The sequence below is a fragment of the Macaca thibetana genome, chromosome 3 (genome assembly GCF_024542745.1).
Source record: "Macaca thibetana thibetana isolate TM-01 chromosome 3, ASM2454274v1, whole genome shotgun sequence".
NCBI lineage: Eukaryota > Metazoa > Chordata > Mammalia > Primates > Cercopithecidae > Macaca > Macaca thibetana.
Genome location: NC_065580.1, coordinates 100,510,377 through 100,529,258, shown reverse-complemented (window position 1 = coordinate 100,529,258; position 18,882 = coordinate 100,510,377). Strand labels below are relative to the sequence as shown.

Genomic DNA, 18,882 nt, shown 5'->3' with positions numbered 1-18,882 from the left:
AACTTCTCAGGGCTAAAGGAGGAACTACGTAACCAGCGCAAAGAAACTAAAAATCTTGAAAAAAGAATGGAAGAATTGATAACTAGAATAATCAATGCAGAGAAGGCCATAAACGAACTAACAGAGATAAAAACCATGACACGAGAAATATGTGACAAATGAACAAGCTTCAGTAACCAACTCGATCAACTGGAAGAAAGAGCATCAATGATTAAGATCAAATGAACGAAATGAAGCGAGAAGAGAAGTCTAGAGAAAACAGAGGAAAAAGAAATGAACAAAGCTTCCAAGAAATATGGGATTATGTGAAAAGACCAAATCTACGTCTGATCGGTGTGCCTGAAAGTGAGGGGGAAAATGGAGCCAAGTTGGAAAACACTCTGCAGGATATCATCCAGGAGAACTTCCCCAACCTAGTAAGGCAGGCCAACATTCAAATTCAGGAAATACAGAGAACGCCACAAAGATACTCCTCGAGAAGAGCAACTCCAAGACACATAATTGTCAGATTCACCAAAGGTGAAATGAAGGAAAAAATGTTAAGGGCAGCCAGAGAGAAAGGTCGGGTTACCCACAAAAGGAAGCCCATCAGACTAACAGCAGATCTCTCGGCAGAAACTCTCCAAGCCAGAAGAGAATAGGGGCCAATATTCAACATTCTTAAAGAAAAGAATTTTCAACCCAGAATTTCATATCCAGCCAAACTAAGTTTCATAAGTGAAGGAGAAATAAAATCCTTTACAGACAAGCAAATACTTAGAGATTTTGTCACCACCAGGCCTGCCCTACAAGAGCTCCTGAAGGAAGCACTAAACATGGAAAGGAACAACTGGTATCAGCCACTGCAAAAACATGTCAAAATGTAAAGACCATCTATGCTAGGAAGAAACTGCATCAACTAACGAGCAAAATAACCAGCTAATATCACAATGACAAGATCAAGTTCACACATAACAACATTAACCTTAAATGTAAATGGACTAAATGGTCCAATTAAAAGACACAGACTGGCAAACTGGATAAAGAGGCAAGACCTGGCCAGGCGTGGTGGGTCATGCCTGTAATCCCAGCATTTTGGGAGGCTGAGGCAGGCGGATCACAAGGTCAGGAGATCGAGACCACCCTGGCTAACACAGTGAGACCCTGTCTCTACTAAAAATACAAAAAATTAGCCGGGGGTGGTGGCGGGCACCTGTTGTCCCAGTTACTCAGGAGGCTGAAGCAGAAGAATGGCGTGAACCCGGGAGGCGGAGCTTGCTGTGAGCCGAGATCGCGCCACTGCACTCCAGTCTGGGAGACAGAGCGAGACTCCGTCTCAAAAAAAAAAAAAAAAAAGAGTCAGGACCCATCAGTTTGCTGTATTCAGGAGACCCATCTCACGTGCAGAGACATACATAGGCTCAAAATAAAGGGATGGAGGAAGATCTACCAAGCAAATAGAGCCAAAAAAAAAAGCAGGGGTTGCAATTCTAGTCTCTGATAAAACAGACTTTAAACCATCAAAGATCAAAAGAGACAAAGGCGGCCATTACATAATGGTAAAGGGATCAATTCAACAGGAAGAGCTAACTATCCTAAATATATATGCACCCAGATTCATAAAGCAAGTCCTTAGAGACTTACAGAGAGACTTAGACTCCCATACAATAATAATGGGAGACTTTAACACCGCACTGTCAACATTAGACAGAAAGTTAACAAGGATATCCAGGAATTGAACTCAACTCTGCACTAAGTGGACCTAAGAGACATCTGCAGAACTCTCCACCCCAAACCAACAGAATATACATTCTTCTCAGCACCACATCACACTTATTCCAAAATTGACCACATAGTTGGAAGTAAAGCACTCCTTAGCAAATGTAAAAGGACAGAAATTATAACAAACTGTCTCTCAGACCACAGTGCAATCAAACTAGAACTCAGGACTAAGAAACTCAATCAAAACTGCTCAACTACATGGAAACTGAACAACCCTGCTCCTGAATGACTACTGGGTACATAACGAAATGAAGGCAGAAATAAAGATGTTCTTTGAAACCAATGAGAACAAAGATACAACATACCAGAATCTCTGGGACACATTCAAAGCAGTGTGTAGAGGGAAATTTATAGCACTAAATGCCCACCAGAGAAAGCTGGAAAGATCTGAAATTGACACCCTAACATCACAATTAAAAGAACTAGAGAAGCAAGAGCAAACACATTCAAAAGCTAGCAGAAGGCAAGAAATAACTAAGATCAGAGCAGAACTGAAGGAGAGAGAGACACAAAAAACCCTCCAAAAAATCAATGAATCCAGGAGCTGGTTCTTTGAAAAGATCAACAAAATTGATAGACTGCTAGCAAGACTAATAAAGAAGAAAAGAGAGAAGAATCAAATAGACGCAATAAAAAATGATAAAGGAGATATCACCACCAACCCCACAGAAATACAAACTACCATCAGAGAATACTATAAACACCTCTACGCAAATAAACTAGAAAATCTAGAAGAAATGGAAAATTTCCTGGACACTTACACTCTCCCAATACTAAACCAGGAAGAAGTTGAATCCCTGAATAGACCAATAGCAGGCTCTGAAATTGAGGCAGTAATTAATAGCCTACCAACCAAAAAAAGTCCAGGACCAGACAGATTCACAGCCAAATTCTACCAGAAGTACAAGGAGGAGCTGGTAGCATTCCTTCTGAAACTATTCCAATACCAAAACGTGGCAGAGACACAACAAAAAAAGAGAATTTTAGACCAATATCCCTGATGAACATCGATGCAAAAATCCTCAGTAAAATACTGGCAAACCGAATCCAGCAGCACATCAAAAAGCTTATCCACCATGATCAAGTGGGCTTCATCCCTGGGATGTAAGGCTGGTTCAACATATGCAAATCAATAAACGTACTCCAGCATATAAACAGAACCAAAGACAAAAACCACATGATTATCTCAATAGATATAGAAAAGGCCTTTCACAAAATTCAACAGCCCTTCATGCTAAAAACTCTCAATAAATTCGGTATTGATGGAGCATATCTCAAAATAATAAGAGTTATTTATGACAAACCCACAGCCAATATCATACTGAATGGGCAAATACTGGAAGCATTCCCTTTGAAAATTGGCACAAGACAGGGATGCCCTCTCTCACCACTCCTATTCAACATAGTGTTAGAAGTTCTGGCTAGGGCAATCAGGCAAGAGAAAGAAATAAAGGGTATTCAGTTAGGAAAAGAAGAAGCCAAATTGTCCGTTTGCAGATGACATGATTGTATATTTAGAAAACCCTATCATCTCAGCCCAAAATCTCCTTGAGCTCATAAGCAACTTCAGCAAAGTCTCAGGATACAAAATTAATGTGCAAAAATCTCAAGCATTCTTATACACCAGTAACAGACAAACAGAGAGCCAAATCAGGAATGAACTTCCATTCACAATTGCTTCAAAGAGAATAAAATACCTACGAATCCAACTTACAAGGGATATAAAGGACCTCTTCAAGGAGAACTACAAACCATAGCTCAGTGAAATAAAAGAGGACACAAACAAATGGAAGAACATACCATGCTCATGGATAGGAAGAATCAATATCGTGAAAATGGCCATACTGCCCAAGGTAATTTATAGATTCAGTGCCATCCCCATCAAGCTACCAATGACTTTCTTCACAGAATTGGAAAAAACTGCTTTAAAGTTCATATGGAACCAAAAAAGAGCCTGCATTGCCAAGACAATCCTTAGTCAAAAGAACAAAGCTGGAGGCATCACGCTACCTGACTTCAAACTATACTACAAGGCTACAGTAACCAAAACAGCATGGTACTGGTACCAAAACAGAGATATAGACCAATGGAACAGAATAGAGCCCTCAGAAATAATACCACACATCTACAGCCATCTGATCTTTGACAAACCTGAGAAAAACAAGAAATGGGGAAAGGATTCCCTATTTAATAAATGGTGCTGGGAAAATTGGCTAGCCATAAGCAGAAAGCTGAAACTGGATCCTTTCCTTACTCCTTACACAAAAATTAATTCAAGATGGATTAGAGACTTAAATGTTAGACCTAATACCATAAAAACCCTAGAAGAAAACCTAGGTAATACCATTCAGGACATAGGCATGGGCAAGGACTTCATGTCTAAAACACCAAAAGCAATGGCAACAAAAGCCAAAATTGACAAATGGGATCTAATTAAACTAAAGAGCTTCTGCACAGCAAAAGAAACAACCATCAGAGTGAGCAGGCAACCTACAGAATGGGAGAAAATTTTTGCAATCTACTCATCTGACAAAGGGCTAATATCCAGAACCTACAAAAAACTCAAACAAATTGACAAGAAAAAACCAAACAACCCCATCAAAAAGTGGGCAAAGGCTATGAACAGACACTTGTCAAAAGACATTCATACAGCCAACAGATACATGAAAAAATGCTCATCATCACTGGCCATCAGAGAAATGCAAATCAAAACCACAATGAGATACCATCTCACACCAGTGAGAATGGCAATCATTAAAAAGTCAGGAAACAACAGTTGCTGGAGAGGATGTGGAGAAACAGGAACACTTTTACACTGTTGGTGGGATTGTAAACTAGTTCAACCATTGTGGAAAACAGTATGGCGATTTCTCAAGGATCTAGAACTAGAAATACCATATGACCCAGTCATCGCATTACTGGGTATATACCCAAAGGATTATAAATCATGCCGCTATAAAGACACATGCACATGTATGTTTATTGCGGCACTATTCACAACAGCAAAGACTTGGAATCAACCCAAATGTCCATCAGTGACAGACTGGATTAAGAAAATGTGGCACATATACACCATGGAATACTATGCAGCCATAAAAAAGGATGAGTTCGTGTCCTTTGTAGGGACATGGGTGCAGGTGGAAACCATCATTCTCAGCAAACTGATTTAAACCGCAAAAACATTAAACCAAACACTGCATGTTCTCACTCATAGGTGGGACTTGAACAATGAGATCACTTGGACATGGGAAGGGGAACATCACACACCGGGGCCTATTATGGGGAGGGGGAGGGGAAAGGGATGGCATTTGGAGTTATAACTGATGTAAATGACGAGTTTTTTACATGGGTGCTGACAAGTTGATGGGTGCAGCACACCAACATGGCACATGTATACATATGTAACAAACCTGCACGTTGTGCACATGTACCCTAGAACTTAAAGTATAATAATAAAAAAAAATGTGAAAAAAAAGTGTCCTAAAATTGAAAAAAATGTACGAAACTAGTTTTATCTTACAAGAATTTGAAAAATGTTGAAGAGCAGCTCTCAACCCCACCCAAAGCACAGCTGCAGTAAATTCTGAAAGCAGCTTGAAGGCTGGGTTCCGTGGTTCACTCCTGTAATCCCAGCACTTTAGGAGACTGAGGCAGGAGGATTGCTTGAGGCTGGGAATTCAAAACCAGCCCAGTCAACATAGTGAGATCCTGTCTCCACAAAAAATTTTAAAAATTAGCTGGGCAAGGTGATACACCTGAGACAGGACTGCCTGAGCCTAGAGTTCGAGACTACAGTAAGTTATGATCACGCCACTGCACTCCAGCCTGGGTGACAGAGTGAGATGTTGTCTCAAAAAAAAAAAAAAAAAAAAAAAAAAGGTAGCTGGTAAATTATGATAGCAACTGAAACATTACCTTCCTTATAACAGGTTCTGTATTTATCTAGGGGAGGTTATAATTATACAAGGGATATTCAATATACGGCAATTTTATTCTGTCCTTTGTAACTACACAAACTGTGACCAAGAAAAACTTTTCTTATAAGCACAAAATTCTTGCAGTTTCAAAAGGCACATTAAGAGACCAGAGAAATCTCATTCCTATTTGACAAAATTTAAATGCAGAGTGATGGAGAGAGTTCAGATTAGCACCAGGACATACTGCTCTTTCATAATGTCCACTGATGAGAAACTGGGATACGGCCCAGGAATGATGAATTGTAGAGAAAACAGGCATGGATGAAAAAGAGACCATTAATCCAGTTTCTATTTTAAATTAATCTGCAGTTATCTCAGAAATGATCAGTCAAGGGAACTAAAGGGCAGATGAAAACTGTTGGTCTGAACTACTCCCTGCTCCCTTAGATGACCACTAGACTATCTTCCTATCCAATCTCCACCCTCTTTTATGCCATCCTCTATTAGAGATACAATGTGGTATCACTCAAATTCCCTGCTTGGAAGGATTACACATGAAACTTCAACGAGCAGGGGAGAGTTTTAGCTCATATTAGCTATCATTGCCAGGGATGGGGTAGGGGGTTAAAAAAGAGTATTTAAATACCAATTTCATACACTTTGTGTTATCCTGGATTGTTTCACTACAGAAAGTATACTTGACATTTAATTTTTGGCAATCCAGCATCTACCTAGTACTTTTCCACTGATGAAAACTCCCTTCTCCACACTCCATCCATGGGGTTTGGGTGGGGGTGACCAGCTCCAGGGTAGGTATGTGATTTAGGCCTAAATGAAGCTTCACATCCCCTATCCTCAATGATATCCAGAATGGGCAAGTGGCCCAACTGGAGACAATTCTGGGACTTTTGCTGGGACTGGGCAAAGGCATAAAGAAATGAGGACTATTTCTTTTCTCTCTGGTCTTAAGAAAGTTAGCCTGCAGCTGCCTGCAGCAGTTTGCCATCACATAGGACCTAAACATGATTCACACACAAAGGGAATGGGACTGGAAGGATTTGAGGGACAGAAGGAGAAGGAAGAAAATCTGGATGACATTGTTTGAACCCCTTGATCAGCCCACATCATTCCTGAAGGTAAGACACCCCCTAGACTTTTCTATTAAATGAACCAATAAACATCCCTTTTTACTTTAAGCCTGCATGAACTGGGTCTTTCTGCAAACACAAAAGCTCTAAACTATCACATGATCATCTCACAAAACGTACAAAAAGCACTTGACAAAAATCTAACACCCTTTCATAATAAAAATACCTAACAAACTTAGAAGAGAACTTCAACCTGATAAAGACATCTACAAAAAACCCATAGTTAATGTGTATAAGGTGAAAAACAGGATGCTTCCCCTCAAAGATTGGAAACAAGACAAGGATGTTTGTTTTTACCACTTTTAGTCAACACTGTACTAAAGCTTTTAGCCAGGGCAATTAGTCAATAAGTGAAATAAAAGACATCTAGATTGGAAAGGAAGAAGCAAACCCAGCTCTAATCACAGATGGGCTCTTATATATTTAAACAAAAACAAAACGCAAGGAAGCCAGTAAAAAAAACTACTAGAATAAATAAGTTCAGCAAGGAAATAGGATATAAGACTAACATACAATTAAAATTGTATCTCTGTACAGTTGCAATGAACAGTCTGAAAATGAAAGTTTTCAGTACAATGGCGTGACCTGGGCTCACTGCCACCTCCGCCTCCCGAGTTCAAGCGATTCTCCTGCCTTAGCCTCCCGAGTAGCTGGGATTACAGGTGCCCGCCACCACACTCGGCTAATTTTTGTATTTTGAGTAGAGACGAGCTTTCACCATATTGGCCAGGCTGGTCTCAAACTCCTGACCTCAGGTGATCCACCCACCTTGGCCTCCCAAAGTGCTGGGATTACAGGCGTAAGGACCACAGCTGACCAACAATAAAATTTTAAAAATAAGCGTAAAACACTGAAAACTACAAAACATTGTTCAAAGAAATTAAAGATTTAAAAATCACTATTCCAAAACTGCTACCAGCTTATTCTTTTCTCACATAGTGCAGTGCCTTTCTATACTTAATGGACAAACAACTGTGTAAAATTTACTTTTAAAAAATCTTAGCCAAAAGGCTTTTCAGTTCAATTAATGTTGAACAATGTTTTCAATGAGCATAATTTTCTTCAAAAAATGCATTTATATTTGGATTTAAACTGGCATACCTCATGTTAACTTTACACTAAAATTTCTTTTTTTAAATTTCCCAACAGCAACCACCGTTTTTAAGTCAAAATTTCTAAATGGAGATGTTCCTATTCCCTTAAAAGATCCAAACCAAAAGTAATTACTTATGAGTCATACCCACTTCTGACTAGAAAGTACTGTAGCTTCGCTTCATTCTTCTGGCAGCTGCCTTGTGACAAGTGCCTCATCCAAACACATCACTATGAAAAACTGTACTCCATTAAATAGACACTTAAAAGTTTTAAGAATTACATAAAATAAAATTCATTATTTGGCGAACAATTCTGAGTTTTGATAAATGCATAGTCCTTTAATAACCACCGCAATAATCAAGATACAGAAAATTCCATTCTACCAAAATTGTCCCCAAAATTCCCTTGTATTACTCCTTTGTGATCAAGCCTTCCCCTCTCCCTTTACCCTTGGCCAACCACTGTTGTGCTTTCATTTTAAGTTCAAAATATTTCGCAATTTTCTTGGAGACCTTCTCTTTGACCCATAGGCTACTTTGAAGTGTACTGTTTAATTTCCTAATATTTCAGAGGATTCTCTACATCTGTTATTAATTTGTAGTTTACTTCTTTTTTTTTTTTTTGAGACGGAGTCTTGCTCAGATGCCCAGGTTGGAGTGCAGTGGCGCGATCTCGGCTCACTGCAAGCTCCGCCTCCCGGGTTCACACCATTCTCCTGCCTCAGCCTCCCGAGTAGCTGGGACTACAGGCACCCACCACTACGCCCGGCTAATTTTTTTGTATTTTTAGTAGAGACGGGGTTTCACCGTGTTAGCCAGGATGGTCTCGATCCCCTGACCTCGTGATCCGCCCGTCTCAGCCTCCCAAAGTGCTGGGATTACAGGCGTGAGCCACCGCGCCCGGTCTGTAGTTTACTTCTATTAAAGACACAGAACATTCTTTTGACAAGTTTTGGCAAGGTTTACTATTATAGCTCAGAATATGGTCTATCTTGGTGAATGTTCTATGTGCATGTGAAAAAAATGCAATATTCTATTGTTGTATTTTGTTCAGTTTATTGTAATAATTACAATGGGCTTATTACATCTTGGCCCAATAATGACTCTTAAATAAACAACTAGTAGAATGCCTACTAGTTAGCCTCATGCTAGAGTATATCATTCTGCCTTTAAGACTACCACAGTTCCTTCAGAACTTTTGCCTTAAAAATTAAGGTGTTCTGGGAAAGCAGAAGTTCATAATCTTACTGTTTAACAGGAAAAACAATTTAAAAATTAACATATTGTGAATTTTAAAAATCCTTAAGAGGGGTTGGGAGAGGGAGAGGATCAGGAAAAATTAATGAATGCTGGGCTTAATAACTAGGTGATGGGATGATCTGTACAGCAAACAACCATGGCACACATTTATCTATGTAACAAACCTGCATATGTACCCCTGAACTTAAAGTTGAAGATTAAAAAAAAAAAAAAAAAATCCGTAAGAACTACTGTTGTGTAGAAATGCAGGAAAAAAAAAAAAAATGAAAAGGGACTATTTAAACTCTTTCTAGAAAAGTTAGCCAAAAGTAAAGAAAAAAAGTGAACAAAAGGTGCTTTTTCATTAACAATAAGAGGAAAAATTAGTGACCATAATAAAGGGGGAACAGAACGGGAGAAAGAAAAGGTTAAGTCCCTTAACTTCTTTCAGCTTTAGTTTCCTTTTCTACAAAATTTCAGCTGAAGTTTAGATGATGCCTAGAAGTCTCTCTCAGCTTTCAAAACCTATCCTAACACAAAGTAACAGAAAACTCCCATCTTTCCCAGAATCTGATTCAAGAGATAGTAACTGCCAGGTACGGTGGCTCATGGGGCAGAAGGATCAGTTGAGGCCAGGAGTTCAAGACCAGCTTGGGCAACATAGCAAGACCCTGTTTCCAAACAAATTTTTTTAAATAAAAAAAGAGAAAGTAACTAATGCCAAGAAAAAAAGTGAAATTAATGTCTTGATAGGATTGACAATCTGAAATGTTGAGTCAAGACAATTTATTCATTATAAATTATGGTTTCTATGTTCATAACCCATGTATATTATGATATCATATATTACGTATGCTATATAGAGATGTTAATAGTGAAATAATCTACCATTTTAAATTGAAGCAAAGCAGAGCTATTCATTTACTACCCCTGACCTCCATAGCCTTGGTGTTTTCTAATGTCCAACCTGAGCGCTCAGCCATACCTCATCCCATTAGAGCCCTCCCCAACCTCAGCTTCTCTAGGGGAGTTCCAGACAGGGATGTGGACAGCAAAGCCTTGGGTTCCTCTGCCAGGTCAGTCAGTAAGAGTTCTGTTGTAGCTGGGCAGGATGGAAGAAAGAAGAAACACTCCTCATTGTAACAGTTAACCAAGCATTAGCTAAATTATAGGCTTCTTAATTTACCATTAATTAATTCACAAAGCATTTTCTGAGCAGTTATAATTTGTCAGGTTTGGAGATTTAGAGAAAAGATCCCAGCTTCAAGGAGCGACAGATTAGTTGAGAGTCTACCATGTAGATGGTGAGAAGACCAACTATAATTACAATACATTATATCAAATTATCTTTAAAACCTTCTGCTAGAAGATGTAGGTCACCTCTCCTGTGTGCTTTGAGCTACCAAACTAAATATTTATTTGTTCTGCACACTGCTTCTCATATGTCTTACCAGCACCTTAACTCAAGACAATGGAGTGAGGAAACCATGGTTTAAGTTCAGACTCATAACATCCAGGTATGTCATCTTGAGGACACTACTTAATTCCTCTGGGCATTATTTCTCTTCTCTCTCTCTCTCTCTCTCTCTCTCTCTCTCTCTCTCTCTCTCTCATCCTATCCTATCCTATCCTATCCTATCCTATCCTATCCTATCTACCTGAGACAGAGTCTTACACTATCTATTTGCGACAGTCTTGCTCTGTCACCCATCTATCCATCTGAGACAGAGTCTCTATCTATCTGTCTGTCAGTCTGTCTGTCTGTCTGTCTGTCTGTCTATCTACCTATCTATCTGCAACAGAGTCCCGTTCTGTTGCCCAGGCTGGAACACAGGTGTGATCTTGGCTCACTGCAACCTCTTAGCTCACTGCAACCTCCACCTTCTGGGTTCAAACAATTCTGCTGCCTCAGCCTCCCAAGTAGCTGGGATTACACACGTGTGCCACCACGCCCAGCTAATTTTTGTATTTTTATTACAGACTGGGCTTCACCATGTTGGCCAGGCTGGTCTCAAACTCCTGGCCTCAAGCGATCTGCCCACCTCAGCTTCCCACACCATTACAGGTGTGAGCCACCATGCCCGGTCTACAATGGACTTTTAATTAAGAATATATAGCTGGGTGAGGTGGCTCATGCCTGGGATTCCAGCACTTTGGGAGGCCAAGAAGGGTGGATCATGAGGTCAGGAGTTCAAGACCAGCCTGGCCAACATAGTGAAACCTCGTCTCTACTAAAAATACAAAAAAAAAAAAAAAAAAAAAAAAAACAATTAGGCAGACATGGTGGCAGGCACCTGTAATCCCAGCTACTTGGAAGGCTGAGGCAGAGAATCGCTTGAACCCGGGAGGCGAAGGCTGCAGTGAGCCGAGATTGCGCCACTGCACTCCAACATGGGTGACAGAGCGAAACTGTCTCGAAATAAATAAATAAGAATATATAAAGAGCTCTCACAACTCAGTAATAAAAACAATTAACTTTTAAAAATGGGTTAAAGATTTGAACAGACACTTCACAATGGAAGAGACAGCAATGGCCAATAATTATATCAGAAAGAATCCACGAGGAACCACAATTTGCAAATAGAAGGCTGAATACACAGAGACCAAAGTTTCTGGGCATCATTAATCAAAACAGTGATCTAATTAACCTACCCTTAAAGTGAACTAGGAACCTGCCTGGTACACAGTGGAGCATGTCTGCAGAGTATCTGACACTAACAGGCATGATCCAGAAACTGCTAACATTAAGCTAAATATCCACAGCATATTCTTAACAAACCTAAGTACGGCTATTATTGTTGCTGTCATTTTAAAACTGAGATTCAGGAAGATTAAGTAACTTGCTCAAGGTATTAGCACTACTAAGTAGTGGAGCAAAGGTTCAAACTCAGGGCTCTCTGACTCCAACCTTTTACACTTAAGCATTGGTGTAATGCTGGCTTGTGACTTTATCACTAAAACCATAAATTACACGGTAAAGAGTTGAGCACTGAATATCCAGGTAAAAAAAAAAAAAAAAAGTTGTACCCTTACCTCATATCGTACACAAAAATTAATGCAAAATGGATGAGAATTAAATGTAAGAGCTAAAAACTATTTTTAAAACCTTAAGAGTAAATCTTCATGACCTTGGGTTTGGCAATGGTTTCCTAAGACAATGTAACACCAAAAACAAACAATAAAAGAAAAAACTGATAAATGAGACTACATCAAAATTTAAAACTTTTGTGTTGCACATGATACCAGGAGGAAAATGAAAAAGACAACCTACAGAAAAGAAAATACAGTTGATCCTTGAATACCATGGGTTTGAATTTCAAGGGTGCACATGCGGATTTTCTTCCACTTCTGCTACTCTGACATAGCAAAGCCAACCCCTCCCCTTCCTCTTCCTCTGCCTCCTTAATGTGAAGACAGCAAGAATGAAGACCTTTACGATGATCCACTTCCATTTTATGAATAGTAAATGTATTTCTCTTCCTTATAATTTTCTTCATAACCCTTTCTTTGGCTTACTTTATTGTAGGAATGCAGTATACAATACATATGACATATAACATATGTGTTAATTGTTAAAGTTATTCATAAGGCTTTTCATCATAAGGCTTTTGGTTATTCGCAGGCTACTGGTTAAGATTTTGGGGGAGTCGAAAGTTACATGCAGATTTTTTGACTGTGGGGGTTGATACCCCAACTCATGCATTGTTCATGGGACAACTATATTTGCAAATCATCTATCTAACAAGGAACTTATATCCAGAATAAAGAATTCTTGGCCGGGTGCAGTGGCTCACACCTGTAATCCTAGCACTTTGGGAGGCTGAGGCAGGCGGATCATCTGAGGTCAGGAGTTCGAGACCAGCCTGGCCAACATGGTGAAACTCCGTTTCTACTAAAAATTCAAAAATTAGCCGGGCATGGTGGCAGGCACCTGTAATCCCAGCTACTAGGGAGACTGAGGCAGGAGAATCGCTTAAACTCGGGAGGCGGAGGTTGCAGTGAGCAGAGATCGCACCACTGCACTCCAGCCTGGGTGACAGAGTAAGACTCTATCTCCAAAAAAGAAAAAACTCTTACAACTCTATAATGAAAAAATAACCCAAACAAATGGGCAAAAAACGCAGACATTTTTCCAAACTAGATATACAAATGGATAATCAGCATATAAAAAGATAATCAACATCAAGTCAGAGAAATATAAATCAAAACCATGAGACACCATTTCACATCCACTAGGATAGCTATACTAAGACAATAATGAGGTTGATGAGAATGTGAAGACAGAAACTTCTTTGATTACTGATGAGAATGTAAAATGGTGTAGTCACTACGGAAAACTATTTGGTAGTCTCCCAAATTATTAAATAGTTATCATATGACTCCAGCAATTCCACTCCTAGGTATTATAGATATCCAAGAGAAATGAAATCATGTCTATACAAAAACTTGTACATGACTGTTCACAGCAGTGTTATTTTATAATAATTAACAAAAACAAAAACAAGAAGAATAGCCCAATCCAAATGTTCTTCAACTGAGAATGGATAAATAAAACACGATATACACATACAATGAAATATTATTTGGTAATAAAAAGGAATGAAGTTCTGATACATGCTATCCAAAAAAAAATTATGCTATGGAAAAGAAGCTAGCCACAAAAGACCACATATTATATAATTCCAATTATATAAACTGCCTAGAAGAGGCAAATCTGTGCAGACAGATTCGTGATTGCCAACAGCGAAGGGCAGGTGTAGGAGTGACTGCTAATGGGTACGGGTTTCTTTCTGGGATAATGAAAATGTTCTAAAATTGATCATGGTAATAGTTACACTTTTTATATATACTAAAATCACTGACTTGTACATTTTAAATGGATGAATTTTATGGTTTATGAATTAACTCCATAAAGATGTTAAAATGTTAACAACAAAAAGGGTTGACCAGTGGTTGAGAAACCAGGAATCCTCATATTCCAGATGTCTTCCTGGTACTGTTTACACAGCACTAGTATATAGGGCAAGAGTCACCTTCCTCCACCTGAGGGGAAACAAAATTATAGCACATCCTTAATGAAGACCACCTGGCCAGTATGATGCAGGCTTTTGTTATTTTCAGAATGCAGTAATGCAATGTGCCTGAGCCTTAACCTGCTGGAGAGGCGCAAGCAGCCTGCGGCTGGCTAGAGTTCACGATAGCAGCCCTCCTATCAGCTGAGTGGGCAGGAAAAGGACCTAAAACTACAAAGTAGAAAGTACAGGTTAGGAAATTTCCTTGTGGCAAAACATATGCACAACATTGGGCGTCAAAGCTTTCTTCACTCCTGAATTCCTCTCCACTTCCCACTCCCGAAATAGAGTCTGCTATTCTAGGTCAAACATACTTTAAATATAGGTACATTATGAATCAGCTAGAATTACATAATGATCAAGCAAGAAGGACCTTTAAAAGTATTGTCTAATGGAGCACTGACTCTGAAGCCACTTAATAAGTGGCTGTGTGACCTTCAGCAAATCCATGTCTCTATACCTCAGTGTCTTCATCTGGAAAATGGGCATAATAAAGGCAACTGTTTTCTGAAATTGCTGCAAAGACTGAGTTAATCCATGTAAAATGTTTAGAAAAGTGCTTGGCACATTGTAAGTACTAATAAATTTTTAACTGTTCTTATAATTATAAACTGGTAAATCCCATTATTTTCATGGAGGAAGACGCTAAGGCTCAGAATGCTAAAGTGACCCTGCAGTTGGCAGTAACAGGGCTGTTTGCCAGGCTTCAGGTCTCTTTGACTCCTCAACCAGTGTTCTAGAGCATTAATGTGTACCCCTGCATGTATGATACTCCTTGACTAACTTTTAGGTCTTGAAAGACACAAATTAACAAACACAGTGCTTCTTTAGAAGCATATCTCATACAATGTGGGAATCTGTAACATGTTTTTAATTCACTCTCTTTTCATCCCAAGTTTAACCTTCTAACATCTGAAGAAAGGTACTGGCACTAAATCCCGGAATATCCAAAAGGCAGGATGGCACCAGACTGTAAGAGAAAATACACGTAAACTTTTTTTTTTTAATATTTCATTGAAGGAGGATAGAATACCTGAATATGCTTAGCATTTAAAGAAAGAGACTTCTTTTCTCTTTCTGCATTCTAGAAATACACTCATGTAAACCTCAGATGCTATTATCAGGGCTTGATGAGTTCTAACTTTCAGTAATGAATACCTATCAATTTAAAATTCAAGAGGCAAAAGAAGCTCACAAAATAATAATACGTAGTATTTAGTGAAGTACAATAAATGCAGCAGGATACAAAGATGTAACCAGAAAACATTCTATGCTACACTAAAGCCAGAGTAAGCTTTTAAACAATCTCATCACTTCTCTTTCTTTCATAGATGCATGCATGCATGTACCCACATGCACACACACAATCACATCACAGTGTTTAAACCAGCCTATGAGGCCCTGAAATATCTGGCCTCCTGCACACCCCTGCATCTTTGTTGGAGCCTCACTCTCCTCAGCTCTCAGCCAGACGGGTCCTCTTTCCTTTCCTCAAACTCACACGTCTCTCTTCTGCTTTGCGGCCTTGACACTGGCATTCCCTGTGCCTGAAAAGTTCTTTACTTCCTCTAACTACACTTCTGCCTTGGCCTCTCCACCGAACTATTAACAGCTTGATTTATCCTTCAGACTCTGCTTAAACTTTTCCTCAAAGCAGCTTTCTCTAACAACCTGCACTAGCCTCTTTGCCCTCCCTCCTCCCCAACCAATCACACACAATGAAACATGGTTCTAACCACTTATCCAATAAATATCTTTCTTCCCCCACCAGACTGTAGGCTCAAGAAGGGCACTGCCTTTGTTCAACATTCCTTCCCCTGTGCCTAGCACAGTAGATGTTGAATGAAATTAACAACATCCCCTAAGGATTCAAAAGACCAAGTGATAAACTGATTTCCTAACTTCACTCAAATTTGACACAAGGCATCCCATATCAAGCTGTCAGCATGACAAATACACAAACCACACAAACAGAGGCATGGGTTATACACTACCTTTGGAGAAAAATTCAGAATGAACAAAAACTTGGATTGGGATTACATGTATTTTAAAGTTACCATGTGTAAACCTACAAGAAAAAAAAAGTTACTTTTTAAAACAAGCTTCAGAAAAAGAAAAAGTAACTTGTCACTAACACAACATGCTCATTTTGGAAGACCAAGTAGAAAAGTGGAGAGTGGAGGAAACAAGAATGCATGTGATCCTCCTAGGCTATTACCATTTCTTTCCCAAGTAAATTTATCTCCTAAAAGGAGAGAATATGCCGAACCATCATTCTAAGTGTATCTGGAAAAGTACCCAGTGGCGTGATGGGCTTCTATGAACAGTATGCCTACAAGGACGGGGCACGCGGGTTAAGGGAACAAGCAGCATCATGTAAAGCTGTCTTTGGCAATGGCTCCAGTGCCCTCTTCTTCAGGGTTTCCACCCTAGCACCACTCACAGCATTAAGTTCTCTTACTTTGGGAAGAAAAAAGTAGACTCTTTTTAGGAACAGATAGGAATCACAAGACAAAGATTCCAAAAGATCCTTCTAGAGAGTTCTGCTTTATTGAAGGATACACAAGGACAGTCAGCAACAATAACAGCAAAAGCATTTCACTACCAGGAAATAGTTACTGTATCAAGAGACTAAACTTTCCATATAGAATGGAGAAGGAAAAGGGGGGGGGGAACCCCACAGAACAACAAAAAAAGTTGGGGGTGGGGAAGAATGGAAAAAGAAGAAGAGTGTCGAAGATGAAAGAAAAAAAGGTAAAAAGTGTGTGTAATGAATCGAAAGGATTGAAGGACCAGCAACTGAATTTTACTCAAGTATATGCATCTGAGAGCTTAAAGAGACCTCAAGAGGAAAACTGCCAGGTCAAGCCTCCTCCCCTTAGGTTAGCAGTGCTGATCAGCCTCTGGCATCCACCAAACCAAAGCCTAGCTGTGAGTTACTGTCATCTAATCTAATTGCGGACATCACGGAAGGTCCTTGAAGCAAACAAGAAAAACCTCTTCTCATTTAGGCTCTACTAATGATTACAGAAAAAAATAAACAGGCGAACTCACTGCTAATTATACTAGGCAAAGGGAAGAGATTCTGGGTACGCTCAACAGGGGCACCTTTGGCTGTGCTATGTGTGACCTCCTCGAAGTTACTATGCCAACTGATCCTCCCACACACACCCATTCTTAAAACACCCGGCGCATTACCATACTACAACCTTTTAAAAATTATCCCACAAAAGAAAGGAAAACGTCTCTCACCCACTCTAAGGGATACTGGGAACATTTCTGCTTTCAAACACACTGCCTTTAAAATTTTAAAGACCTAATCTATTTTCTGTGATAAAAAGTTTACTTCCAAAAAATTGGCTAGCACAGTTTCCAGCATATAGTAGGCTTTTTTAAAATACTAGTTGCATACATGAAAAGAATGATCGTTCTGAATAATTTTCACAGCTGTAGAATAGTTACAACCTTCTCAAGATATGAAGCTTTTACCTCCACAAACTAGCAAAAAGGGCGGGTACTATTTTAAAGCCAATCTGTAAGGCACGGCAAGAAAGTTGCAAATATTTGCATTCATTTAACGGTAATTTCAGAGTCTGTAAAACAAAAGGAAATGCTCAACGAGAAAATATAAAAACCTTGTGCAGAGCTTTGAAACTGTGGAGTTGGGACTCTGACACCTTGGTGTGCACGCAGATGACTCAGAAGGTGACAAAGGGAAAATGTTTGCACTGAGGACTTTGATAAAGGATCTTTCCCCTGTGGAATTCCAGGTTACTGCTGGCATTCTTCTGAAACCTTCCAACCTAGCTGCGAGCCAAGGGAGTCCGGTTCCTTCGCCAAAATTCAAGAGATTCCCAGAGGACCCCACGGCGGGACGTCTGCGCTTTCCTCCCGCTGCCATGAGAGCACCGTGCCTTTCAAGTCATCCCAAATCTCAGTCTTTGTAGCCTTCCTTGAAGCAAAAGGGCAGCCACAGCTCTTACCCAATCCCAAGAGAGGGCCGTGTCGTCCAGCAGGGTGACACGGTCCCGTGAGAGAACTGCTTTGGGAAATACTCCCGGTCCACGCTGGCCTCAGGAAAGGGCCGTGACCCCCGCCCCGGACGAGTCCAGACACCGCCCTCCCGCAGCACAGACAAAGGACCGGCCCCCAGCGCGCCCCTGGCCCGGCGCGGCCACTCACCGCTCAAATAGTTGGTCCACTTGTACAGCACCCCCTCCATGGCGCCCGCTGCCACTCGGCCCACGCCCGCCGGCCCCCTCACTGCCCCAGACCCCAGGAGGCGAGGAGCACCGGCAGCAGGGCCATCACCCGGCGCGGCCCAGACGCCCACTCCCGGCGCCCGGGCGCCGTGTGGGGACGCCCGGTCCGCCTCACATCCTCGGCCCGGGGGCGGGGTCACTGCGGCGGCCTCGGCGCGAGAAGCCCAGTCAGCCGGTGAGCCCGTGCTGCGAAGCCAGGCACGCTGTTCACAAGGAGGCACGGGCTCGAGCCCTACGTGGATCGGAGGGGCAGCCGAAGCCCCCGAAGTGCGGCGACCGAGCTGCCGGTCGCAGGCGGCGCCACGGCGCACTACCTGAACCCTCGACCTGCCGGGCCCGGGACGCGCTCACGCATGCCCAGTGCGCCGCTCGCGCGCCCCTTCCCAAAA

At 40.7% G+C, this 18,882-nt stretch overlaps 1 protein-coding gene across 1 annotated transcript in view; it reads right to left on the bottom strand.

Moving 5' to 3' along the window:
* Nucleotides 1-18,852, bottom strand: part of PLEKHA8 (pleckstrin homology domain containing A8) — a 63,305-nt gene extending 44,453 nt beyond the window's left edge. Inside the window, exon 1 of the mRNA XM_050783226.1 lies at nucleotides 18,414-18,852. Within this exon, the coding sequence (XP_050639183.1) occupies nucleotides 18,414-18,453 (40 nt within the window). The 5' untranslated portion in view covers nucleotides 18,454-18,852. The remainder of the gene's footprint in view (nucleotides 1-18,413) is intronic.
* Nucleotides 18,853-18,882: the final 30 nt, after the last annotated feature.